This window comes from Oncorhynchus gorbuscha, linkage group LG26 (assembly GCF_021184085.1).
Source record: "Oncorhynchus gorbuscha isolate QuinsamMale2020 ecotype Even-year linkage group LG26, OgorEven_v1.0, whole genome shotgun sequence".
NCBI classification, from domain to species: domain Eukaryota; kingdom Metazoa; phylum Chordata; class Actinopteri; order Salmoniformes; family Salmonidae; genus Oncorhynchus; species Oncorhynchus gorbuscha.
The window spans coordinates 36,474,625-36,499,385 of record NC_060198.1 but is presented as its reverse complement, the minus strand read 5'-3'; the positions used below and the strand labels follow the sequence as shown (position 1 = coordinate 36,499,385).

The 24,761-nt window shown below is 41.9% G+C and overlaps 1 protein-coding gene across 1 annotated transcript in view; it reads right to left on the bottom strand.

The window, feature by feature from the left end:
* Window positions 1–24,761, bottom strand: part of LOC124015749 (ubiquitin carboxyl-terminal hydrolase 43-like) — a 99,398-nt gene that overhangs the window by 11,396 nt on the left and 63,241 nt on the right. Inside the window, exons 7-10 of the mRNA XM_046331202.1 lie at window positions 19,162–19,324; window positions 11,025–11,136; window positions 3,125–3,228; window positions 49–126 (exon numbers count right to left, since the gene is read on the bottom strand). Of these exons, the coding sequence (XP_046187158.1) occupies window positions 49–126; window positions 3,125–3,228; window positions 11,025–11,136; window positions 19,162–19,324 (457 nt within the window). The remainder of the gene's footprint in view (window positions 1–48; window positions 127–3,124; window positions 3,229–11,024; window positions 11,137–19,161; window positions 19,325–24,761) is intronic.

Genomic DNA, 24,761 nt, shown 5'->3' with positions numbered 1-24,761 from the left:
AATAATTCAGGGCTAGAAAGTTTTAGACTGTCACTGAGATTGACTGACCAGTCTTTGATTCTGTGTTCCCACTCGATGATGAGCTTCACATGGGGCGGTCCTCCTGAGCCACAGAGATTAAGAGCTCTGGGAACAAAAGGGTCAAAGGTCATCAGATTAGCAAGGTAAAACTTCAGCATAATTCCCTACTGTCCATCTATTATTCAGGTGGTATGTACATTTTGTTATGGTGCTTTTCCATTGAGTCTTACCCTCCTCACCAGTGGGCCACCAGTGTTTTATGTTAATGTAGGCCAGTGTTTCCCAAACTAGGGGTTGCAACCCCATGTGTGGTCTCCAGATTTGAAGATGGGGTCACAAGAGAAACTCTGGGGGAAAATCCTGCTTTGTTCATAGAACTGGGGTTATGTCAGTAACCTCCGGTAGCCGCTAAATGTGGTTGTAATAAACAGACAGGTTTCTGTTTTCTTCCAACAAATGTGGCTCTATCCTTTGAACGGTTTAAGATGCAAAATATTATGACCCCTTCACATGTGTGTCACGTGTGTGTCTGTTTCCCTCTACAATGCCCACAAGCCTTATTAGAACAGAGTGGACAAGATCAGGCACTAAATCAGGGGAAAAGAACATCATCAATGATTGTTATTTTCTGTACAGAAGATCAGAGAAAATGATTACTGTCAAAAGTATCATCAGACTGATTTGTAATAGATTGTCATAGCCCAATGAAATAAGTAAACAGTGGCCGTTGATTTCATCACTTTTCTTTTTACGTGGTGGGGTCACAAAAAATGTTAATATCAAAATAGGGTGGGGGGGGCAAACCAGTTTGGGGACCTCTGATGTAAACTCTAGCGCTGTTGTGTTTCCATTAGGAGTGTGGCACTAAAGACTTATTTGCGAGCAGAATCATCAAGCTCTGCATCAGTCAAGAATAATGTTGTTTTGCGAGAAGGTGTTAAAGTTCAGAATTAGCCATCATGTAAATGCCAGCTGAAAAGTACCCAGGGCTTTGCCGTGGCTCCAAGTCAGAGCAGAGCCATGGCCTCGTGAGACATAGGTGCCAGCCCACGTAGATGGAAACAGAAAAGTCTGAGCCTTTTGGGTAAAACACTGGAGTAAATCCCCATTGGAAATACGGCATAGAGACCTTTTCAGAGAGGGCCTTTGTGCAGCAGCATGTATTTATAGACTCTGTACAGCCACTAGGTGTCAGCAGGACCTTACAATTAAACATCCACCACACTGGGATTCAAAAAAAGGAGCAGATCATGGATTTGTAGATAGTGCTTTCAGAAGTGCGTTTTCAGAGGCTGAATAAACAGAATATCCACAAACTATTCACACAACAACATATGTTTAAAGCACAATCGATGGTAAGAAAGTAGTTGAATAAAAAAGGAATGCCCGCAACTCTGGTATGCTCCCATGGTGATTTAATCAGACGCACAATAAAGATGACCTTTTGATCCGAGTTGGATCTTCGGCAGGTCAAGAAAGTAGTTAAACATGAGCTTTTCATTCAGAGTCTGTGTTAACGCTACTGTAGGCCCCTTGAAACCTGGACAGCATTGAATATCATCATGTTGGGGTCCTTTCCCTTTCCTAAAGCATGTTATGAATCAGATTGATTTAATGTAAAAGTCAAGTTTTATGTGCTTTACCAAACCCTAACAGCTAAAACAATGCATGAGGCTATTCTTGGTGTGATAGAGCCCCACCAGAAACCCAGCTCCAGGGTCAGTTTTAAATAGGAAATAAATGGTAGGTGTGATTTTAAACAATTTGTGACAGATTAATTGGGGATCCTTAATGCTAGTTATTCATGAGCAGTAGAAGAGGTGGAATGGGGACAATACAGAGAAACAATTGATTTTTCATTCTCTACTACAATGGAGCGTGTTTTCTTGACTCAAAACGTCTGTGACAGTTGTGCTTTTATAATGGCCTCGAGAGATCCATCCAGTCTCAAAAGGACTCAATTATACAGTATTTGAATTCAGAAATATCTCTCAGAGCAGCTGGCAAGATTGTCTACAGTTTTCTTGGCAGAGAGTAGAGTAGTAAGTTCACTATCACAATGTCTATGACTGTATACATCTTGTGCTCTGGGGGTCCTTCAGGTAAACTACATTATATTCTGGGCTGAGAGTCAATCAAAGCCAGCTGAACACTTCAAACAGAATTTCATTACACAGTGATCCCCATGGCTGCGGGGTGCCTCTCGGTATGAGCCCCGGAGATTTCAGATCTGTAGAGACAGTACATGTATCTCTCCACAGGCTATAGCTGCTTTCATTTACCACCATCACAGCTACTATTATGACTCTACACAGCCCTGCCCGTGATGAAGGCTGGCTATGGACACCCACAAAATAGCGACGGGATAAATGCATCTATGCTGGTCAAAGGAGCGAAGTCGAATAGCAGACAAACTATATGCTGCAAGAAGAATGTTCCTTCCTATCACTTTATTTTCCAAAGTAAGGGAAAGCTATTGATTGAAATGCTAAATGTTTTTACTGATGGTGTTGTTGAAGGTTAAAAAAAAAGAATCACATAAACCTTTTAGGGGCACTGGTGCAGCAATATTACTGAAATATCAATACATGAATGGGTCTTGTAGCACCATCATCAAATAGAAGTGTTCTGAATACTGTGCACACATGCACTTTAAAAGCAACACGCCCCCCAGCAACCATTCAAATGGACGAATGGACATTTCTAAGCAACTGGAGGAATTCTGCCTTAATAAAGCACCCTTTAAAATAGCAATTAGCTTCCACAGAATGCAAACCATTAGGCACCCTCTCCTGAAAAGGAACCTTACAAAATGGCTGCATATTTCACTGCTGTAAGAAATGGGCATTACATAATCCACAACACAGTATGGACTGCCTCACAGTAAAGAACTACCCATACTAAATGTAGAGGGAAGAAACTGTGGTTTTGACACGTTACTCTTGAAATGCTTGGAAGACTTGCTTGAACACCTCTACTGCTTCACTTTAGCTTGATGAAGCGCCTGTTCGCGGCCTTACCTTCTCATCTCACTACCTAACTGTCTGACACGCAGACGCTTAGCTAGCTACAGTATGTGGCCTGCAGAGGCTGTCTGTCTCACCTGTTCACTGCTGGGTGGTAGAGCGGCCGTCCATCCTGGGGGGAGAGGTAGCTGTAGGACGCTGATCCTGCCACCACACGGATCTTAAACAGCACTCTTGCATTCTGCAAGACGACCACAGGTGAGAAATGATGATTATTGAATGAATCAATATTGGCATTGCCACTGGAGTTAGGAGCAGGGACTAGAGTAATGTACAACTATGAGTGTACAGTATAATCAGGGATCCCACTGGTCTTGGTGGACTTGCATATGGTGATTGATGGCACAGTTCTTTGAATCCTAATTTGATGAATGCAATACCCTTTAAAATCCTGTCTGCACAGGACAGATCAAGGTTTGTAGTCAGTAAAAAGTGCCCTATCATCTGATGTGGAGGTTGAATAATGATTTGTAAAGGCAGCATCCCCCAGCAATAATATTCTTCAAATTGGCACTGTTTGTTACGGTCAAAACCGCACGGCAAGTCTAGGTCCAAAAGGCTTCTTAACAGCTTCTACCCCCAAGCCATAAGACTCCTTAACAGCTAATCAAATGGCTACACAGACTACTTGCTTTGTCCCTCCCCCTCTTTTACACTGCTGCTACTCTCTGTTTATTATCTATGCATAGTCACTTTAACACTACCTACATGTTCCTATTACCTCAATTACCTCGACTAACCTGTGCCCCCGCACACTGACTCTGTACCGGTACCCCCTGTATATAGCCTCCACATTGACTCTGTACCGGTACCGCCTGTATATAGTCTCCACATTGACTCTGTACCGGTACCCCCTGTATATAGCCTCCACATTGACTCTGTACTGGTACCCCCTGTATATAGCCTCCACATTGACTCTGTACTGGTACCCCCTGTATATAGCCTCCACATTGACTCTGTACTGGTACCCCCTGTATATAGCCTCCACATTGACTCTGTACTGGTACCCCCTGTATATAGCCTCCACATTGACTCTGTACTGGTACCCCTGTATATAGCCTCCACATTGACTCTGTACTGGTACCCCCTGTATATAGCCTCCACATTGACTCTGTACTGGTACCCCCTGTATATAGCCTCCACATTGACTCTGTACTGGTACCCCCTGTATATAGCCTCCACATTGACTCTGTACTGGTACCCCCTGTATATAGCCTCCACATTGACTCTGTACTGGTACCTCCTGTATATAGCCTCCACGTTGACTCTGTACTGGTACCCCCTGTATATAGCCTCCACATTGACTCTGTACTGGTACCCCCTGTATATAGCCTCCACATTGACTCTGTACTGGTACCCCCTGTATATAGCCTCCACATTGACTCTGTACTGGTACCCCCTGTATATAGCCTCCACATTGACTCTGTACTGGTACCCCCTGTATATAGCCTCCACATTGACTCTGTACTGGTACCCCCTGTATATAGCCTCCACATTGACTCTGTACTGGTACCCCCTGTATATAGCCTCCACATTGACTCTGTACTGGTACCCCCTGTATATAGCCTCCACATTGACTCTGTACTGGTACCCCCTGTATATAGCCTCCACATTGACTCTGTACTGGTACCCCCTGTATATAGCCTCCACATTGACTCTGTACTGGTACCCCCTGTATATAGCCTCCACATTGACTCTGTACCGGTACCCCTGTATATAGCCTCCACATTGACTCTGTACTGGTACCCCCTGTATATAGCCTCCACATTGACTCTGTACTGGTACCCCCTGTATATAGCCTCCACATTGACTCTGTACTGGTACCCCCTGTATATAGTCTCCACATTGACTCTGTACTGGTACCCCCTGTATATAGCCTCGCTACTGTTATTTTACTGCTGCTCTATTTTTTACTGAACACTTATTTTTCTTAAAACTGCATTGTTGATTACGTTCTTGTAAATAAGCATTACACCTGTTGTATTCGGCACATGTGACAAATAACATTTGATTTGATTGGCTTGAGAAAACACAAAAAGAGATTACGAAAAAGTTGTATGGCTTAGACAGAAAAATAGAGAAAATAACCAACAGCTAATGGGCTTTAAATACTGCCACCAGAGGAAAGATGAGCAACCAAGCATTCAAATCAATACATTGGAGAGTTCATAGTTCCAAACCATAGTTCCAAAGCCTCTGAATCTTTTTGATATGCTTGGGGTCCTGCACCAAACTTGGAGGATGCTAGGAAAGGGTGGGTCTTTCCAAATGAATCATCATTAAGGTTTGTGTTAGTTTTCGCCTCATCTCTGCGAGATATACAGGAGAAACTGTTTACTGAGAACTGTTCTAGTTTGGAAGGTACTACCAGGAACACAACCAATAAAAATATATATATTTTGCCTGGTTCCAAAGTTTCACAGGTTAATTTCGATGTGAAACACCCAATAATCCCAAAGATAATCACCCTCCTTATGCTTGTTTTGATTGCATTTGAAAAATCGAGAAAAAAGGTGTTTTTTTACTCAGAGACCTGCTGGGATTGGATGTTCTGGAGTGCTTTGCAGAAAATGAAATTGATTTCCCCTCCTTCAAATGAATTCCTGTGAGTTGCTGGCCAGATTCCAGGATAAACAACAACACTGATTCTTGTGAAGAGGAGAGAACCAAAAATAGGTGGTGAAGGCATTATGTAAGTAGGAGAACACTGAACCGACTCGTCCTGAAAGGATTCAAACACTACAGTCCTGAAAATACTGTAAATATTGCAAAGATGTGCAAGGTATTTCCTATTTCTACGACGGCTGTTGCTGCGAGTGTGAAAATGTTGACTTTCCATGTCAGAAACAAACTCAAGTAAATTAATCAGTTAATAACATAATAGCATGGCTTTGAAATCCATTAGGCGTAAATCATATAAGATCGACAAAACCTTTCCATTATTATAGCAGGATAATAATGGGATGGTTGCTGTTTCTCCAGTCATCCTGATGGGGGCAGCTCCCATCTGTCCAAACAGCCCTCTCAGGGTTTGTTTAACACTTAAAAAGAAAAATTCCCTCCAAAATGATATTTGAGTATTATTTTCATTAGTCCATTGTTAATACAGCCCCAGAATCTTTTGCATGTCAGTAGTCAAGTTTTAAAGAAGCAAAGTGTCACTTGGCACATCACCATGATGATGTGGAACATGGTTATTCTGACTTTCAGGGGTGGTCAGAAGGGGTGGTCTGTCCCACATTTTCAGATATTGTACTGTTGCTGGTGGTCTGAAGGGTGGTGTTCCCACCCATACAGGACATCTACTTGAAACGGTGCCTGAGGAAGTCCAGCAGCATCGTCGAGGATCCCTCACACCCCAGACATGAGCTGTTCACTCCCTTACCGTCCGTCAGACGTTATCAAAGCATACGGTCTGACACCAAGAGGCTCAGAGAGGGTTTCTAGTTTTTACCCCCTTTTTCGATCTTATCTCATCTCTACAACTCCCCAACGGGCTCGGGAGGCGAAGGTCGAGTAATGCGTCCTCCGAAACATGACCCGCCAAACCGTGCTTCTTAACACACACACACACACACACACACACACACACACACACACACACACACACACACACACACACACACACACACACACACACACACACACACACACACACACACACACACACACACACACACACACACACACACACACACACACACACACACATCCCAATTGCTGCTATCAGACTCTCATTTACTATCGCTAATACTGCACAACTTCAACACTTCCCCCCTAATCCCCCCTTTCTCTGATACATGTTTAAATATTGGACTATAAATTGTGCTTTCCTGTATTATACTTGTTCTAAAATGTTTATTCTATTTTCCTGAGCCAATTACTTTTTGTTCTTATTGTTATCTTTAATTATTTCTTATTGTTGTTGCATTGTCCAGAAGGAACCTGCAAGTAAGCATTTTGTTGTTACCATGTGTATCCTGTACATATGACTAATAAAACTTGAAACTTGAGGGAATGGGAAAATGGATGTCCTTTAATGGATGTCCTTTAATGGATGTCCTTAAATGGATGTCCTTTAATGGATGTCCTTAAATGGATGTCCTTTAATGGATGTCCTTTAATGGATGTCCTTAAATGGATGTCCTTTAATGGATGTCCTTAAATGGATGTCCTTAAATGGATGTCCTTAAATGGATGTCCTTAAATGGATGTCCTTAAATGGATGTCCTTTAATGGATGTCCTTAAATGGATGTCCTTTAATGGATGTCCTTTAATGGATGTCCTTTAATGGATGTCCTTAAATGGATGTCCTTAAATGGATGTCCTTTAATGGATGTCCTTAAATGGATGTCCTTTAATGGATGTCCTTAAATGGATGTCCTTTAATGGATGTCCTTAAATGGATGTCCTTTAATGGATGTCCTTTAATGGATTTATATTCAATCCTCGGGTTGTTTTTTTTAGCCAAAATGATCTATAATATTTCAACCGGACAATAACGTCATCAATGTCAAAGGTAAACAAGAAATGCACATGTGCACGAAAAAGCTCTGTCACACGGTAAGGTCCACTCCTTCAGACTGGTCTTACTCCCTCATTTATAAGAATACAAGCCTGAAACGATTTCTAAAGACTTGACATCTAGTGGAAGGCATAGGAACTGCAAATGGAGTCTTAAGTACTGTAATACTGTAATGGCATTAAATAGAAAACTACAAAACAAAAACAAAGACTACTTCCTGAATGGATTTTTCTCCAGGTTTTCGCCTACTAAATCAGTTCTGTTATACACAGACACTATTTTAACAGTTTTGGAAACGGAGTGTTTCTATCCAAATCTACCAGTTATATGCATATCATATCTTCTGGGCCCGAGTAGCAGGCCGTTTAATTTGGGCATACTTTTCATCCAAAATGCCGAATGCTGCACCCTAGCCTAGAGAAGTTAATGGATGTCCTTAAATGGATGTCCTTTAATGGATTGCCAAAAGGGGGAGCCACTACTCCTCTACTCCTCTTGATGCATTTGGATTGACATTATTTTATGAACAAAATTGAAACGATGAAAAAAGACAAATCTTTGCAAAGGTACACAGAATGACAATACTAACGAGGAATTATATGTCAAAAGCTGCTATGGGACTGTACATTAGGATGTCGTGTGGGCATACAGCTCAACACGGACCTGTCATGGGGTAACCTAGAATAAAGATACTAGATCTAAAAATCTAGGACGTCGGGGGAATAACCAGACCTCATAAAGGAATCTGTGAGGCCTGCAGTTTGTCTACATACCTTAGAGAGTCTTGAAGAGGGTTTTTCTATATTTGTGCTCAACCTGAGATAGCGAACACAGAACACATTAAGTGCTCGTATGACTCTGCTCCAGCTGAAATGCCAGAATGGTTACAAATGGAAGAAGAATGGATTTCCCACTGGGTCACACTGTCCTCTATAAATGCATGTGTAAAGCAGCTACATATTTGAGGTCCTAGTGTTAATCACATTACCCTCTGGCAGCTTTCCGTCTCAGATGGTTTTTGTGAACAGCTTCACTGAGAATACCTCAACCTTCCCAAAGTCTTCAAAGTGAATTACCTGTCAAAAGCTTGAAACGAAAGATGACAAAAGTGGACCTGAAATTTGTTTTCCTCTCATCTAGTACTTAGCCACTTTGTTTAAGCCCTGTTTTCTGCTTAGCATGATAGACTTGTGTCTACATGCAAAGACCACCCATGCCACACACAGATACAGTATATACCCGTGTGTGTGTGTACTGTATCTGTGTGTGGCATGGGTGGTCTTTGCATGTAGACACAAGTCTATCATGAATGTGTGAAAAGCACTGGTGTGTGTGTGAAGCAGAAAGAGGCTCAGCTCAGGTGTGTGTGTGTATGTGCGTGTGTGACAGGTGTGTGAGAAGGTATGAGTAAGTGAGAGGGAAAATGAACAAATAAGCAACAACGTTTGGTCTGGCTCTGAGGAATGTCACACCCTGTCAGAATGACTGCTGTGTAGATAGGAAGAAAAACACAGCTAAAACTCAACACCACGCAACACTACACCTCTGAGCTTCTACCTGTTTCAGCCAGAATGCTGCAAGAGGCAAGAGGAGACCAAACAATACTGAATTAGACACAATAGTTGTTATAGTAGCACACGCACTCCAAGAGAAAATCATTGCTTTCAGTTTCTTTCAGTCTTAAATCTACCTGGGTTAATTACTGCTTGTGTTAAGAGAACATTATGATTTGGTAGAGAGCAACACTATTTACACGTGAGAATAATGTTCTGATGCTTTCCCATTACAATCTAATCACTGACAGATTTCTGCTTAATCTCTCACAAATTACCATAACATCATCTGTCTGATCATCTGTCTGTAACATGGTCTGTCTCTGTGTGACAAATATCCATTCTCCATTCCACATTTACAAATCTACTCATCTCCTGTATTGCATCTTCAATTAAATCTCATCAGTTCCCCATCCTTACAGAGTGTGTCACTGTGAGGACATCATGTAGGGTCATGAATTACAGCTGTGAGTCTGAGCCACAGCCTGCTCAAGGAGGGGTGCTGTTATCTTCTAATTATACACAGTCACCAACACCATGTCATCTGAATGGTGAGCGTAGCATACGTAGCATGTCACCCTGTCTGCTCTAGTGAGCAGGTCCATGCTGACTGAGATGTCAGGCAACGGAGAGAGGCAACATCAGGATCCAATGAGGCAGACTGACTGGCTTACTGCCACTCTGCTGCTATTGGACTCCATTGCTGTGGTCTAAAATTAGATAAGAGTAGAAAATCCACTTTTGGAAGTAAGTGATGCTGCCATAAACCATTTTTGATTTTGTAAGCTAGACTTTAATTAAATAGCCAACTGGAGGTTTAAAAAAGGACAGGATAAATCCAATACAGAGAATTACTGAGAGTTTAACACTCTTTCATTCTTCCTTCATGGCATCTCTGTCTCTCCTTCTCCCTTCACGGAATGCTAACCTGTCATTTTTTTTCTCTCCCTAAAACATCAGGACCCTTTAGCAAACAGACAGACAGACATGCAGGCAGTCTGGTGGCCATGCAGCCGCCTGACAGTCAGACACTAACTGGAAAGCTGTTTAGCGACATGATTAACATCATGCTATGCTGCACTGAACCGCAATCAGAGGTCACACAGCTGGGCGCATTTAAGCAGACTGTATTTTTTGCATTTGTATCACTACATGTTGGTCCGATGTTCTGCGGTTGTCCCAACAAAGGTGGAGACAGTGCAAACAAGCCACTTGGTTTGGATCTTCCAGCAAGACAATAACCCCAAGCACACATCAACATCCACAAAGAAATGAATTGGCCACAAAATCAATATTTTGTAATGGCCATCTCAGTCTCCAGACTTGAAAGGCAATTCAAGAGGGCAGTCCATAAGCACAGACAAAGGTTATTAAGGATCCAAATGGATTGTGTATGGAGGAAGGGTCTAAGATCCCTCCCATTGTGTTCTCCAACTCATAGAAGGCTCAGTGCCGTTATCCTCGCAAGGTGAGGAATTGAAAGGTATTGAAAACAGCGGTGTCATTAATTTAGACTCCTAACTTTTTGAGGAAAAACATATTACTTGTTAGACAAAATCATTTTTTTCTGAGCAATTGTATTAGTATAAAATAATATAATAAAAATAAATGTAGCATACAATATAGCTCAATATTTGATTTATTTATTTTATACAGTACTTTTTGCTCATCTTTATCAAGGGGGTCAATGATTTCGAACCTGACTGTATATGCACATACCGTAAGGTAGTTTTGGTTAGGTGTTTTTTTATACTCACAAGGTAGCCCATACTGCACTAGAAGACAAGGCATAGAGAGATATGACAGGCAGAAAACACACTAGCCCAGGGTTAAAGGTTAGCGTTGGAGAGTCACTGAGCCATTAGCTGTGTGTCAGCTATGGTCTTCCAGTGTTGTACCTGGGCCTGTGCTCCGTTGATCATCAGGTAGTAGAGCTTGCTGAGGATGCTCTGCTGCAGCTGGTCCCAGGAGATGGAGCGGTCCTCCCTCATCAGGAACGGAGGTCCAAACCTGAGGAGCAGATGGGAACACATGATGACCATTCAGTCAGAAGAGATAGGAACTTAGACAGTTATCAATGGGATACGTGAAGTGAACTGATCAAAAAATGCAATTTCATTGATGAGGATGTTTGTGGTCAACTAACATTTCATTGACCTAAACGACTGTTTATTCAATGTACAGTGAGTGAAAGAGTAGAGTACACACCATGCATTCAATTCTCACACTGTCATATAGGCAGAACCACACTAGCCCTGCTTAGGTCGCTGGTTTCTTACTAGTCTTCAGGCCCCCTTCACCTATCGTCACGGATGACACTCAACCTATTTAATCACCATTATACCAGAGCTCTGCATCAGAGCTGAAGGATCACATGATGCCTTCATTAAACGGTACCTCAGATTAAGGCCATGTCTCTGTCATAAACTCCTCATCTCTAACTGGGAGAGGCTGAGGCTCACACACATCATTGAGAGATTCGTCACAGGGTTAATCAAATTGCATCTCAACGATCTATCAAATTAAGATTAAATATTTTCCTCAGTGTACGTCAATCTGGCAGGTAACACGACCCAGAGCTGAATATTTTGTGAATATTTAGCAAATATTTCTCTGGCCTTTAACTCCAAAATTTTGCTTGATTAGGTCAACGTGAAAGTGCACGAACCCTATCAAAATGTATTTCTCATCTGAGTCTTAAAGTAAAATATTGATTCTGTTTAAATTCAATACTCATCATAGTTTCATGAAGGGTTGTCCCATTAACTCATGGACACCATGTAGATACTCAAGGTACATTAAGTTATCGCTAACACTCTTCAACATTGTTACCATTAATGTCATTGTTCTCCATTCAACATACTGTACTTTCCACAGGTTGTTGTGTAATTGCAGACCCACATTCCATGGTCACTATGAGCAACAGGTGCAACAACCAGGACATAAAGAGATACAACAACAAAAAGCCTTTCATTTTCTGTGCTTTGAGGTGTTTGTTCCTTTATTTTCAGGACTTGGTATGCTGTAAGATTGGAAGTATGTCAAATTGGCTTACAGACGTGTCCATGTTCATCCCACAATGATCTCCACACAGTCTGTGGTGCCTCCGAGGCACCGTTTTAGCAGTAGCCTTGTAAAGTATTGAGCTACTACAACAGTCTTGTGAGTTGTCTCTGAAGCAATGGTGTGCTTTATTTGTCTTAGTGTACACTGAGAAGACAGCAAGAAACAAATTGTCCACTCAGACTGATGGATATAAGATGTGAGTGTTGATCGTCAGATGATCGCTCTGATAGTTTTGTGTGGGATCATCCATCTAAAACAAAGGCATCTGTGAGGACTAGCACATGGCCAAGCCTGCCAACGTCATAACCAAGGCAGCTGTGAGGACTAGCGCATGGCCAAGCCTGCCAACGTCATAACAAAGGCAGCTGTGAGGACTAGCGCATGGCCAAGCCTGCCAACGTCATAACCAAGGCAGCTGTGAGGACTAGCGCATGGCCAAGCCTGCCAACGTCATAACCAAGGCAGCTGTGAGGACTAGCGCATGGCCAAGCCTGCCAACGTCATAACCAAGGCAGCTGTGAGGACTAGCGCACGGCCAAGCCTGCCAACGTCATAACCAAGGCAGCTGTGAGGACTAGCGCACGGCCAAGCCTGCCAACGTCATAACCAAGGCAGCTGTGAGGACTAGCGCACGGCCAAGCCTGCCAACGTCATAACCAAGGCAGCTGTGAGGACTAGCGCACGGCCAAGCCTGCCAACGTCATAACCAAGGCAGCTGTGAGGACTAGCGCACGGCCAAGCCTGCCAACGTCATAACCAAGGCAGCTGTGAGGACTAGCGCACGGCCAAGCCTGCCAACGTCATAACCAAGGCAGCTGTGAGGACTAGCGCACGGCCAAGCCTGCCAACGTCATAACCAAGGCAGCTGTGAGGACTAGCGCACGGCCAAGCCTGCCAACGTCATAACCAAGGCAGCTGTGAGGACTAGCGCACGGCCAAGCCTGCCAACGTCATAACCAAGGCAGCTGTGAGGACTAGCGCACGGCCAAGCCTGCCAACGTCATAACCAAGGCAGCTGTGAGGACTAGCGCATGGCCAAGCCTGCCAACGTCATAACCAAGGCAGCAGAATGGAGCGTAGCTGGGGTAGTGGTGCGATAACAATCCAAAGACATACTACAGAAATACACAGAATTAGCTCCATTGAAACAGACCTTTTCAGAGGACAATTTCACAAATATTTTCTGAAGAAATGAATCGTCTTGATAATTAACCCCTGATTAACTAAGAGTAGCACACACAGCTTTAAGAGGGTGCATAAATTATAAAGATTACACAGGTCAAAATTGAATAATTTGGGTTCATCTCAGGGCAAGAGCCTAAAAAACAACAACCAGCTAGCACATAACGTTCTGAGAACCATATGTTTCTTAGAGCTTGGTGAGAGCGTGGTTTTCCTATGGTTATTTTGTATACAACCTTCCCACAACTTTCTGGGAAACTGGAACATTCTCAGCACATTTAAGGAACTTGACTAAACTTAATTTCCTTGGTATTTCATTACTTTAACAGAAAGTTTCCTTCAAACATGTTTACATTTAATTTCAATTCTGGTAATGTTCTACTGTAGGAACATTGTTCAACTGGTTTGACATTGGGAATATTCTCAAATAGTTCAGAGAACATACATTTGTTTTTAAAGTACTTCAGCATAATGTTTCATCATGGTTCTATCTAAAGTCATGTTCTCTAATTGTTCCAAGAATGTTAAGAAACAATGTTCTTCTGTGGGAATTTCTGTACATTAGCATAACGTTTCCTACAGGTTTCATCATGGTTCTATTTAAAGTCATGTTCTCACATTTTTCAGAGGGAGGCTTACAAAAACTTTCCATAAAAACCACAGAAAACTAGTAACGTTTAGAGAACTTTCTACAAATATTATTTAAAAACATATATATTCTGTTCTCAGCATTTAAAAAACTCTATCCTCTATCTTGTTAAAGTATGTTCAGGTGCGTTGGCCACACCCACTCATTGGCCTGATCATAATGAGTGTTTGTTTCAGTTGAAATGGAGTATGTTTGAATAGACTAAAATTAATAGCTTGTATTTTGTATGCGTAAAAAAACATGGCATGCTAGCTCAATCCTGGTGGCGCAGTGGACTAATTCCATGGATAGAGAAAAGAAGATTATATACTGGACAAAAAGCTTATTTCTCTCAAATTTTGTGAACACATTTGTTTACATCCCTGTTCGTGAACATTTCTCCTTTCTTAAAATAATCCATTGACCTGACAGGTGTGGCATATCAAGAAACTGATTAAACAACATGATCATTACACAGCAGTACCTTGTGCTGGGGACAATTAAAGGCCACTCTAAAATGTGCAATTGTGTCACACAACACAATGCCACAGATGTCTCAAGATTTGAGGGAGTGTGCAATTGGCATGCTGACTGCAGGTATGTCCACCAGGGATTTTGCCAGAGAATTGAATGTTAATTTCTCTACCATAAGCCGCATCCAACATTATTTTAGAGAATTTGACAATATGTCCAACCAACTTCACAACCGCAAACCACATGTAACCACGCCAGACCAGGACCTCCACATCCAGCTTCTTCACCTGTGGGATTGTCTGAGAACAGCCTCCCGGACAACTGATAAAACTGAGGAGTATTTCTGAAAGTTTGAAAGGAAGTTAATTCAAAAACCTCAAAATAACATATAATTTCTGTTCTCAGAGCATTAATAAAATCTCCCAGTAAAACTTTCAAGGAACCAGAGTAAAACATTCTCAGAACCTCCCTGCAACCTAAAAATAAATGTTCCCAGAACAGGCGAAATGTTCCCTTCTGTTCTCAGAACGTTGAAAAAACATTCCTTTTTACCAGTCACAAAACGTATGGCTTTGTTCCCAACCATTGTGAAACCAAAAACATACGTTCACTAACCCACAACTTCCAAGGAACCACATTTTCTAGCTGCGTCTTTGGAATAAAATGCAAAAATAATGCAGAGCTCATATCTCTTAATAATAATTTCACGCTTATGGCAGAGTCAGATTTATTTTCATCTTTCAGACCAAAACAAATGAGAAAGTTATTTGATCCAAAAAGCATCTGACACTTGTGATAAGATCATCCAATGGAGACTATGAAATGTGTCAGAATTCCCCCTGATCCGCATCGCATCTCTCCTCAACAGGCAGTTTGTCTGCATGGAAATAAGACTCAGCATCAATATGGGTCACATTATGATTTGTTTGTCCTGTCCCACACTGTGCATAATGATGGGTTCACTAGGAAAGAAACATCTAAGCAAATGCAAAATACATTAAATCAATATGGGTGAGGTGGCCTGCTACAAACAGGACTGGATTTCAGACTATAATGTCTAGCAATCTGGCTTTGAACGATCTCAGCGAGGAACTCACATCTAAAGCATGCCGTGTCCAGAGATGATATGGATTAGACAGCAAGCTCTTAGCTCTTTTACTACGTTATATGGAATTGTTTTAAGAAGGTCATACCAAGGATAATTTAGCTATTTGATCAATAATTTTATTTGGCCTTACTGCTATTAGCCCATACAAATGCTTTTAATAACAGATTCACTACTTGGAACAACAGATAGTGCCCAACAAATTCCAAAGTAAGTTTGTTTGGAAATGTCTGTCCTGCATCTATGATAGGTAATTTAACCCCTTAATTTTGGCACTGAACAGTCTCCATATATACTGTAATTCCATCATTCTTTTCAACTGGTACCGGGAGACCTTCAGACAACTCTTGTTGTGGGCAACTGACACATACGTGAGAGTCTCAGCTTTCTAGAGGGGTCATATTAGTGTGTAGACCACCAAACTGCTCAGACGCAACAGACAGAAGCTGGCAAATTGGCTGTACCGAATTCAGATGACTTCCAAGACATGTGTAGGGGTCGTAGAGCAAAACCATCATGCTCGTGAAAGTCTCATGTTTTGTTCGGACGCTACAGACGATTTTGTGAGAAGACCGATTGTCGCTCTAGTGCTTTTACCTATCACTGCAGATGCGGAAGGGTGACACCGGCGGAGACGCATCCAATGCAAAATGACTGACATCTCTAGTTTAAACTAATGTTTTATTATACTAATTAGATTCATCAAGAAGGTCTTCAAAAATATATTCACTCACTTCGGAGTTGACGGTTAAACAAAGCAATGACACTGAAATTAAAATTTCACACTGTGCTGGTTAGATGAATGTACCTGCAAACCTATTCCCTGTAGGACAATAAGAAAAAGACAAAGAGTGCAATCCACATGTCATTTTCTCTGTACACAAATATCTTCACCATTCACCTGATGAGACAGAGACAGGTCTGAGCCCACTTGGGCACACACTGGTTGAATCAACATTGTTTAAAGGTAATTTTCCAATGTATTGTGGCGTGGAATAAACCTGGAAATACATTGGATTAAAAAAAAAAATTTAAAAAAGTCAACCAGTACTGTTTTCATCTCATTTCAACCAACATTGAAATTAGGGTAAGACTTCAACTTAAATACATTGACTTTACTTGACTAACAGGTGCTTACATCAATCTAATTTCAGCATAATCATCAGAACTATGTATACGTTGAAATTGCGTTGAAACCTCTAGTTTTTTTTCCTATATTGAAATTATGTTGCATTTTAGATTTGATTGGACATATTTTATTTTATATTATTTCAATATCAGTGCGATCAAGTCCACCATCCAGATGCCTACCTCTGTGTACCCTGCTAAGCTTGGGAAACAAGCTGTGTTCGTTTCAGCTGAGCTATCATGTCAACACATTTAGACATTGATCAGTTTTCATACTCCTTTGTGTAGACTACCTAAATAACATAGAATAGTTGACAGTAACTCCTCTTACTTCTCATACCCAAGCTGTATGTGAAAGTAAATTCAGAGTGAGTTTGGGTTTACGTCGGCTACATTGACATCTGATTTGCCCAACAAAGGACACCATCATTTCAACGTGTAGCTAGGTATACTATCATTCATCCATGGTTGATTGGATTTTGGGAAGTTTAGAAGTAGTTACCATTAGCCCTGTAAATAGGATTTCAAATACGATGATAATAATAAAACAATTTTACCTTTGGATATTGTCTTGTATATGAAGGACGGTTGGTTGATTTAAAAAAACATTTTGTTATTAAAATGTTGGATTCACGTCTCCATCTCAACAAAAATGAGTTTACAGTGTTGACACTAATATGCGAGAATAATATTTTTGGGTGAACCAATGTTTCATTTTGGCGTTATAATAAGGTTGGCAACAAAATGGAAAATCGTTGTGGATATGTGTTACAGCTCAAATCGACTACAAAATCCACATGCAATGCTTTCTTTATGGGCTGGCTGGCTAGGTAGCTAGCTATCAAACAAGAAAACATAGCTACACACAATAATACCAATATCAGCATGTGCAGTAGCTAGTTAGCTGTAAAATCCCCTTAAAAAACTGCACTATCAATTTAGGAGTCTACAATCTCAGCATGTTCAACCTGTAGATCGATGTGCCCCACATAGTGGAGTCTGACATTCTCAACTGCAGATATAGATTGAGGAGATGGGAAACGTTGCACATGCTATGTCTATGGTACAGGCCGGTGTATTCTGGGCGATCTGGGACAAGGAACGCTCTCCTTTTAAGGAGTGAATATCTTCACCCTTCCCCTCACGCTAGCTCAAAAATCAACACTAGCACTAATTTCGTCAACAAGAAGTACAACATTACAAATATTTCCGAGATGTGAGATAATTAACTTGCTACCTGTAATATCGTATAGCTTTGGAATCGTGACATTACGTGCTTTAGATGAACATAGGCACATTTCTCGACATATACACTGACTTTGAGAAGGGATTGCGTAACGATAGGTTTCGCAACCGTGTGACACAGCATGACAACGTCAACGCGAATGGTCGACAGTCTGCTGGGTGGGGCGTTATATACGTTCCTTCATTCCTTTCTTTCATATATCTGGCAACGGCACCATGCAATGCACCCTGGATTTACAACCCAAGAGGCAGACAAATAGGGAAAATGGGCTAGACCCTCTGTTAAATAAAACATTTCTCGAGGTAGGAATATTGCAAAAATATAACCAATGGCTCATTTAAGAGAAGACATCCTCCCGTGTTATGTAGTGAGAGTGACTTTACCACGGTGCTACGTCATACCAGACGGATGTCTGCCTGCTTGAACGCCAATAACTCAGATACACATGAAAACATGAAAGGACCCAGGGAATTGATAGAACATCACTCAGGGATGCACAAAAACAATATAACATTCAAAATGGGTGAACCTTTCCTGTTTTACACGCATTTTTATGTTTACAACTCTGGTTGAAATGAGATGAAAACAGTACTGGTTGATTACTTTTTTCAAATCCAATGTATTTTCCAAGTTGAGTCCACATCACAATATGTTGACAAATTATGTTGAAACAACGTTGATTGGTTGTGAAGTTTGACATCTGACACCAGTGTGTGGTGCCCAGTGGGAGGGTTAATCAGCTGAGAGACACTAAGCCTTCTGGATGGGATTGGATTTCTCATGTCCGACTCCGTGAGGTCTCCTGAGCGAGTATTGATCCCTCCACTGCTGTCGGGCTGGATGTCTGATGGATTACTCCATCGTGTCAGATGTCAAACTTCACAACCATTCAGTTGGAGACTCGCATCTCAATTAGATTGACAAGAAAGTCTTAGAGGCTGTGACTCATTGACTGTGGCTCATTCAACTGTCACATGAGATAGTAGAGCCCTTTCTGTGCTGCATATGTGCTTCCCAATTTACATTACAGTTGTGAGATGTTTTCCTGCTGGCCCAAAGTCGAATGAAAAGCCTATATTTAGAAATGACTCATGACCTTATGTTATAACTGCAACTTTCTCTTTCACTTCTGAGTGACAGTATGAAGAGGTGAACAACACCAACCGCCCCTTAGATCCCAGAGTGTGTTTGAAACAGTCACCTAACCTGACAGCCTGCTGGGCATTCCAGGCGGCATTGCACACCAGCAACAGGATCTTCACTGGCACACCATGGTTCAGGAACTCTGTTGACAAAGTTCCGGATGGAGGTAACCTTTGACCTTCGGGCCCGGAGGAGTATGGTGAGGACGGCAGGCTGTGGTGGTACCCTGCAGGAGAGGAGGAAAGAGGGAGGAGACAAGAGGGGGGGGGTGTGAAGGAATGTTAAATATAAGACTTGGCGAGACATTCTATTTGGGGAGGAGTGAACCAGAAGGGAGAACAGATGGAGCGGGCGCTGCAGACTCTCCCAGCAGGATGGTCTTATCTGATGAAGCTTTTCACTCCTGGTGGGTGCCAGCACTTCTCACCAGCTAACTTCTCTTCCCTCACACTGTAGAGTGTGACTGAGCAAAAGCCTGATGAAATTACAGCACTCACAGACATTAGCAGATGCTGTGTTACCAACCCACTAACCTCATCCCCAGGCTATTGCGCACAGCGCATATAAGCCTGGGATATCAACCACTCAAAGTTGGCCTTAGTGGGAGTGACCATGGAATTATATGTGAGTGATTCTATGGCAAAGTATATGTCATCATTTCATTTTAGCGAATCACATGTGCTTGTGGTGTGGTGTGCTTGTGGTGCTCTGTGCTTGTGATGTACTAGCATAAGGGGGAGGGTTAGGGGGAAGGTGTTGTGGGAGATGATTGGTTGGTAGATTAGTTAGATTAAGCCAATGCCTATGTGCCAGGAGTTTCTCCCAGCTCTATGATTTGACCAAGTTTGATGCGCTGGTCCACCAGACTCTACTCACATTTGTGCAGGAGTGTCTGGGAACGAGATCACCAACCTACAGACAATGCCAACATTTCAGGCGGCACTGGCTCCCCAAAACACTTGGTGATAAATCACATGGTAAATAGGACTGTAGACAGAAACGAGCAGCTATTGATTGGCCCAGAGACAGTGTTCTCCCAAAACCACAGCGTTGTATTAAACACCGCTGTTTACACCCATCCAGCTCACAATTAATCATCGCCAACGGTGAATGTCACGCTTGAAGGTCCCAAAGCCGCCAAATATCCCACCATTCAATCCAGCCACACCACAGGTCTAATACCAGGATATAGGAGAGTGAAGGAATGCATGGAAACAAAGACCTATTCAATATCAATCAGACACTTCATGTAAACAGCTCTGATATGATAGAGCCCTGACCCGAGAGTGAACATAATGAGGAAGAGTATTACTGCCCTTCATTTATTCATGTTCAACTAATGAAGCAGCTGATCAAACTCTTCAATCATGCTCTGCAATTTACATAAGTGTTGACCTCTGATCGCTGTGAGGATGATTTTATGTAAAGAAGCCCTTCTTTAATGACTGTTGAAACCTTCAGAATTAAAATCAAATCAAATGTATTTATATAGCCCTTCTTACATCAGCTGATATCTCAAAGTGCTGTACAGAAACCCAGCCTAAAACCCCAAACAGCAAGCAAGCAATCCCTAGAAAGGCCATAACCTAAGAAGAAACCTAGAGAGGAACCAGGCTGTGAGGAGTGGCCAGTCCTCTTCTGGCTGTGCCGAATTCAGCAGAGGTCACCTCATGGACTGTCCCCACGTGATTGATGCTAGGTGGGAGGAGGACTCTCATCAGTCATTAAATCAAAGTGTATTTCTTTATATTTGGAAATGTATTCAGAAATTTATTGTTTCAAGACATCTCCCCCAAGGTCTTTTCACTGGTCATTAAATTACAACCAGTTTCCTACCTTTAGGTTGATGTCAGTTTTTCAGAATGACGGAGGGAGAGTGTCAAAATAGCCCACGGCAGATTCCTGTAGATACACAGAAACTTCAACTTGTACACACACGCACGCACACAAATGTAATTTAATATGCCTGTTGATTGTAGTCTCCTGTCATGAGTGATATGACTCTCTATAAGATAATGGAATAGTTGTGTATTCACTTTCCTGTAGTCTAGGGTTACGTCTGAGAAACATTTTAATGTTCAATTCCCTGACAGATGTGAAGGACAGGATGAGCCAGCCTGAACACTGTGAAAGCCAGTAATTAAACACATCTGCCCTCAAAGAGATCCACTTCAATGACTGGATTAGCATGGTCAGTTGTTGACTGGTTCTGAGAAAGCCGTAAAGCCCTATAGCGAAGACAGACACCAAACTGACCACATACCGAGACTGAGACGTCAGTGATTACTAGGGCGGTGGCGGTCATGACATTTTGTCAGCCGGTGATTGTCAAGCAAATAACTGCCGGTCTCACGGAAATTGACCGTTAATTAACATAAACACATTCAGCATCTCCTGGCTTCCACGCATAGCCTATAAGCCACTGATACAGACCTTTGGAACATCTATATTTTTTAAAGTCTATTAAATCCATAGCCTACACCATCACAATAAATCCATTATGTATTTTAGACAGGTCTAAAGAAACAGGAAATGAAGAAAATGTAGTCTATTTCAGAAGAACAGAATAGCATACCCTTTGTCCTTATGTTCGGTGCTGATCTGGCTATATGGCTGTGGGATACACTAGTTCATTTAGCAGACAAGATTCGCTTAGAATTTCGTGGCATTATTTCATAGTATGAATAAAATCGAAAATATATCTTCTCTAAAGGATTTCTGAGGGAGCGCGCACATCCGGCTATTCAGTGTTGAGCGGTTAACAAGGAAACAGGTCTTCCTAAATGCTTAATTTAGAGTTATTTATGCAACTTTAGTTGTGATCAAAACATATAGAACAACGTTTGTATTTTTAATACAAGACTGCATGATGCCACTAATGATGATTTGAAAAAAGTCACATGAAAGGCATGAGCTCTGCATTGTCATTTGCGCAGGCTGTGCACATTTAATCAAATCAAATGTTATTCGTCACATGCCCCGAATACAACAGGTGTAGACCTAACAGTGAAATGTTGACTTACGAGCCCTTAACCAACAATGCAGTTTTAAAAAATACAGATAAGAATAAGAAATAAAAGTAACAAGTAATTAAAGAACAGCAGTAAAATAACAATAGCGAGAATATATACAGGGGGTACCGGTACACAGTCAATGTACATGTAGGTAGAGTTATTAAAGTGATGATAGATGATAACAACAGAGATTAGCATTGGTGTAAAAGAGGGGGGGCAATGCAAATATTCTGGGTAGTCATTTGATTAGATGTTCAGGAGCCTTATGGCTTGGGGGTAGAAGCTGTTTAGAAGCTTCTTGGTCCTAGACTTGGCACTTCGGTACCGCTTGCCGTGCGGTAGCAGAGAGAACAGTCTAAGACTAGGGTGGCTGGAGTCTTTGACAACTTTTAGGGCCTTTCTCTGACACAGCCTGGTATAGAGGTCCTGGATGGCAGGAAGCTTGGCCCCGGTGATGTACTGGGCCATACGCACTACCCTCTGTAGTGCCTTGCGGTTGGAGGCGGAGCAGTTGCCATACCATGCAGTGATGCAACCCGTCAGGATGCAGCTGTAGAACCTTTTGAGGATCTGAGGACCCATGCCAAATCTTTTCAGTCTCCTGAGGGGGAATAGGTTTTGTCGTGCCCTCTTCACGACTGTCTTGGTGTGCTTGTACCATGTTAGTTTGTTGGTGATGTGGACACCAAGGAACTTGAAGCTCTCAACCTGCTCCACTGCAGCCCCGTCGATGAGAATGGGGGTGTGCTCGGTCCACTTTTTCCTATAGTCCACAATCATCTCCTTTGTCTTGATCACGTTGAGGGAGAGGTTGTTGTCCTGGCACAACACGAGGGAGAGGTTGTTGTCCTGGCACCACACGACCTCCTCTCTCATTCACAATTTGACAAGCACTTGATAATGCCTCGGATTTCTTGCCGTCATCCCCTTTGTTTGGCCGTAATTCCCCTAAAAAAATCCATGTCTTTTGAGGCCGTTGTGTCCTTGGGGTGAATATAATAATTATAATTCCCTTCTCCCGGTTGCATGCTCTGAAACACCTCTCACTCTCCTGGCTCTCTCAGATAGCTCAACTCTTATTTGCCAATAACCGTCACGTGATCTATCAGACCCTGATCTGTTTCACCTGTCTTTGTGATTGTCTCCACCCCCATCCAGGTGTTGCCCATCTTCCCCATTATCCCCTGTGTATTTATACCTGTGTTCTCTGTTTGTCTGTTGCCAGTTCGTCTTGTTTGTTCAAGTCAACCAGCGTTTTATCTCAGCTCCTGCTTTTCCCTGTCTCTCTTTTCTCACCCTCCTGGTTTTGACCCTTGCCTGTCCTGTCTGACCATTCCGCCTGCCCCTGACCCTACCTGCGGCCCGGTACCGTTGCCCCACCTCTGGTTTACTATGCATGCCTGCCTTGCCTGTCTATTAGCTGCCCCTGCTGGTAAATTAACATATTGTTTATTCGACGTGGTCTGCGTCTGGGTCTTACCTTCATACTTGATAGTGATCGGATCTTTTTCTCAAGCTACAAGTGAAGACAGACAAATCAGGGACGCCAATTCCGACTCGCACATTGAAGATATTAGAAGAACTGTCCATATTTACTTTTCGAGTAGGCCTAATGAACAGCAAAAGCACTAGCTTATGTCAATCTACTATCCCCCATAATACAAAAGTTGACCAATTCTATTCTGTGTGAGAAATAAATATTCCAAACATAGTCTGGGACAATTGTGGGATGCAATAGATCCCGAATGAATACAACCACTAGCATCCAAAAACATTTTTTAAAGCATCGAGGCTGACGCAACTGATCAGAATGTTTAGCTTAAAATATTGATAAACATTTAGGCTATTTCTTCACATTATAAGAGCAGTAAAGTGCACACAGCAGAAGGCTATACGCGCAAATGTTCCAAAATGCAATCAATTAGCGGGAAAAACACTATTCTCAAAAGTGTGATTGAGCATGTAAGGTGAATTTTTATGGTGACAATGATCTTCCCCAAACTTGAAACTCACGCACTGCATACAGTATGTATGCCAGTTAGGCTCTACACCCCTTGTAAAGCACATTAATGTGCTTCATTTAAAAAAGGTATTTGGCCACTTTAGTTGTGATACAAACCGTATCAAAAAATATAGGCCTATGGACTAAGCTACATGAGGTGCGAGACTTTGATTTGAAAAACTAAAAAAAAAAAGTAAAAAAGGCACGAGCTGTTTCTTGCCTTGCTGCACATCTTTCACAAGTGATAATATATCATTCACAAGTGATAGGCTAATATAGTCACCCATCAGACTGTTCTTGATTTAATTTTGTCTTTACATATACTAAATAATATATATGTGTGAGATTTGTTTTGATTTAGAATGGACCATTATCATGCACCGGTCTCAAAACAGGGGGCAGGGGGAAATGGACGTCATCTTGCACTTAAATAACGAGTGGAGGGCACTTTTCCCGTAGTTAATTTTCATGCCAGCCAGATAGGATATACTCCTGTTGTAAAGAGAAGAAATGTGCTTATATTAGGAAGGTTGAGAAATAAATATAGTAGGCCTAGCCTATAGAAAGCTGATGGGAACCTCCTCTTTTAATAGCCATCACTCTGTTTTAGCACACAATTGCATAGCCTCAAGATATGATCGACAACA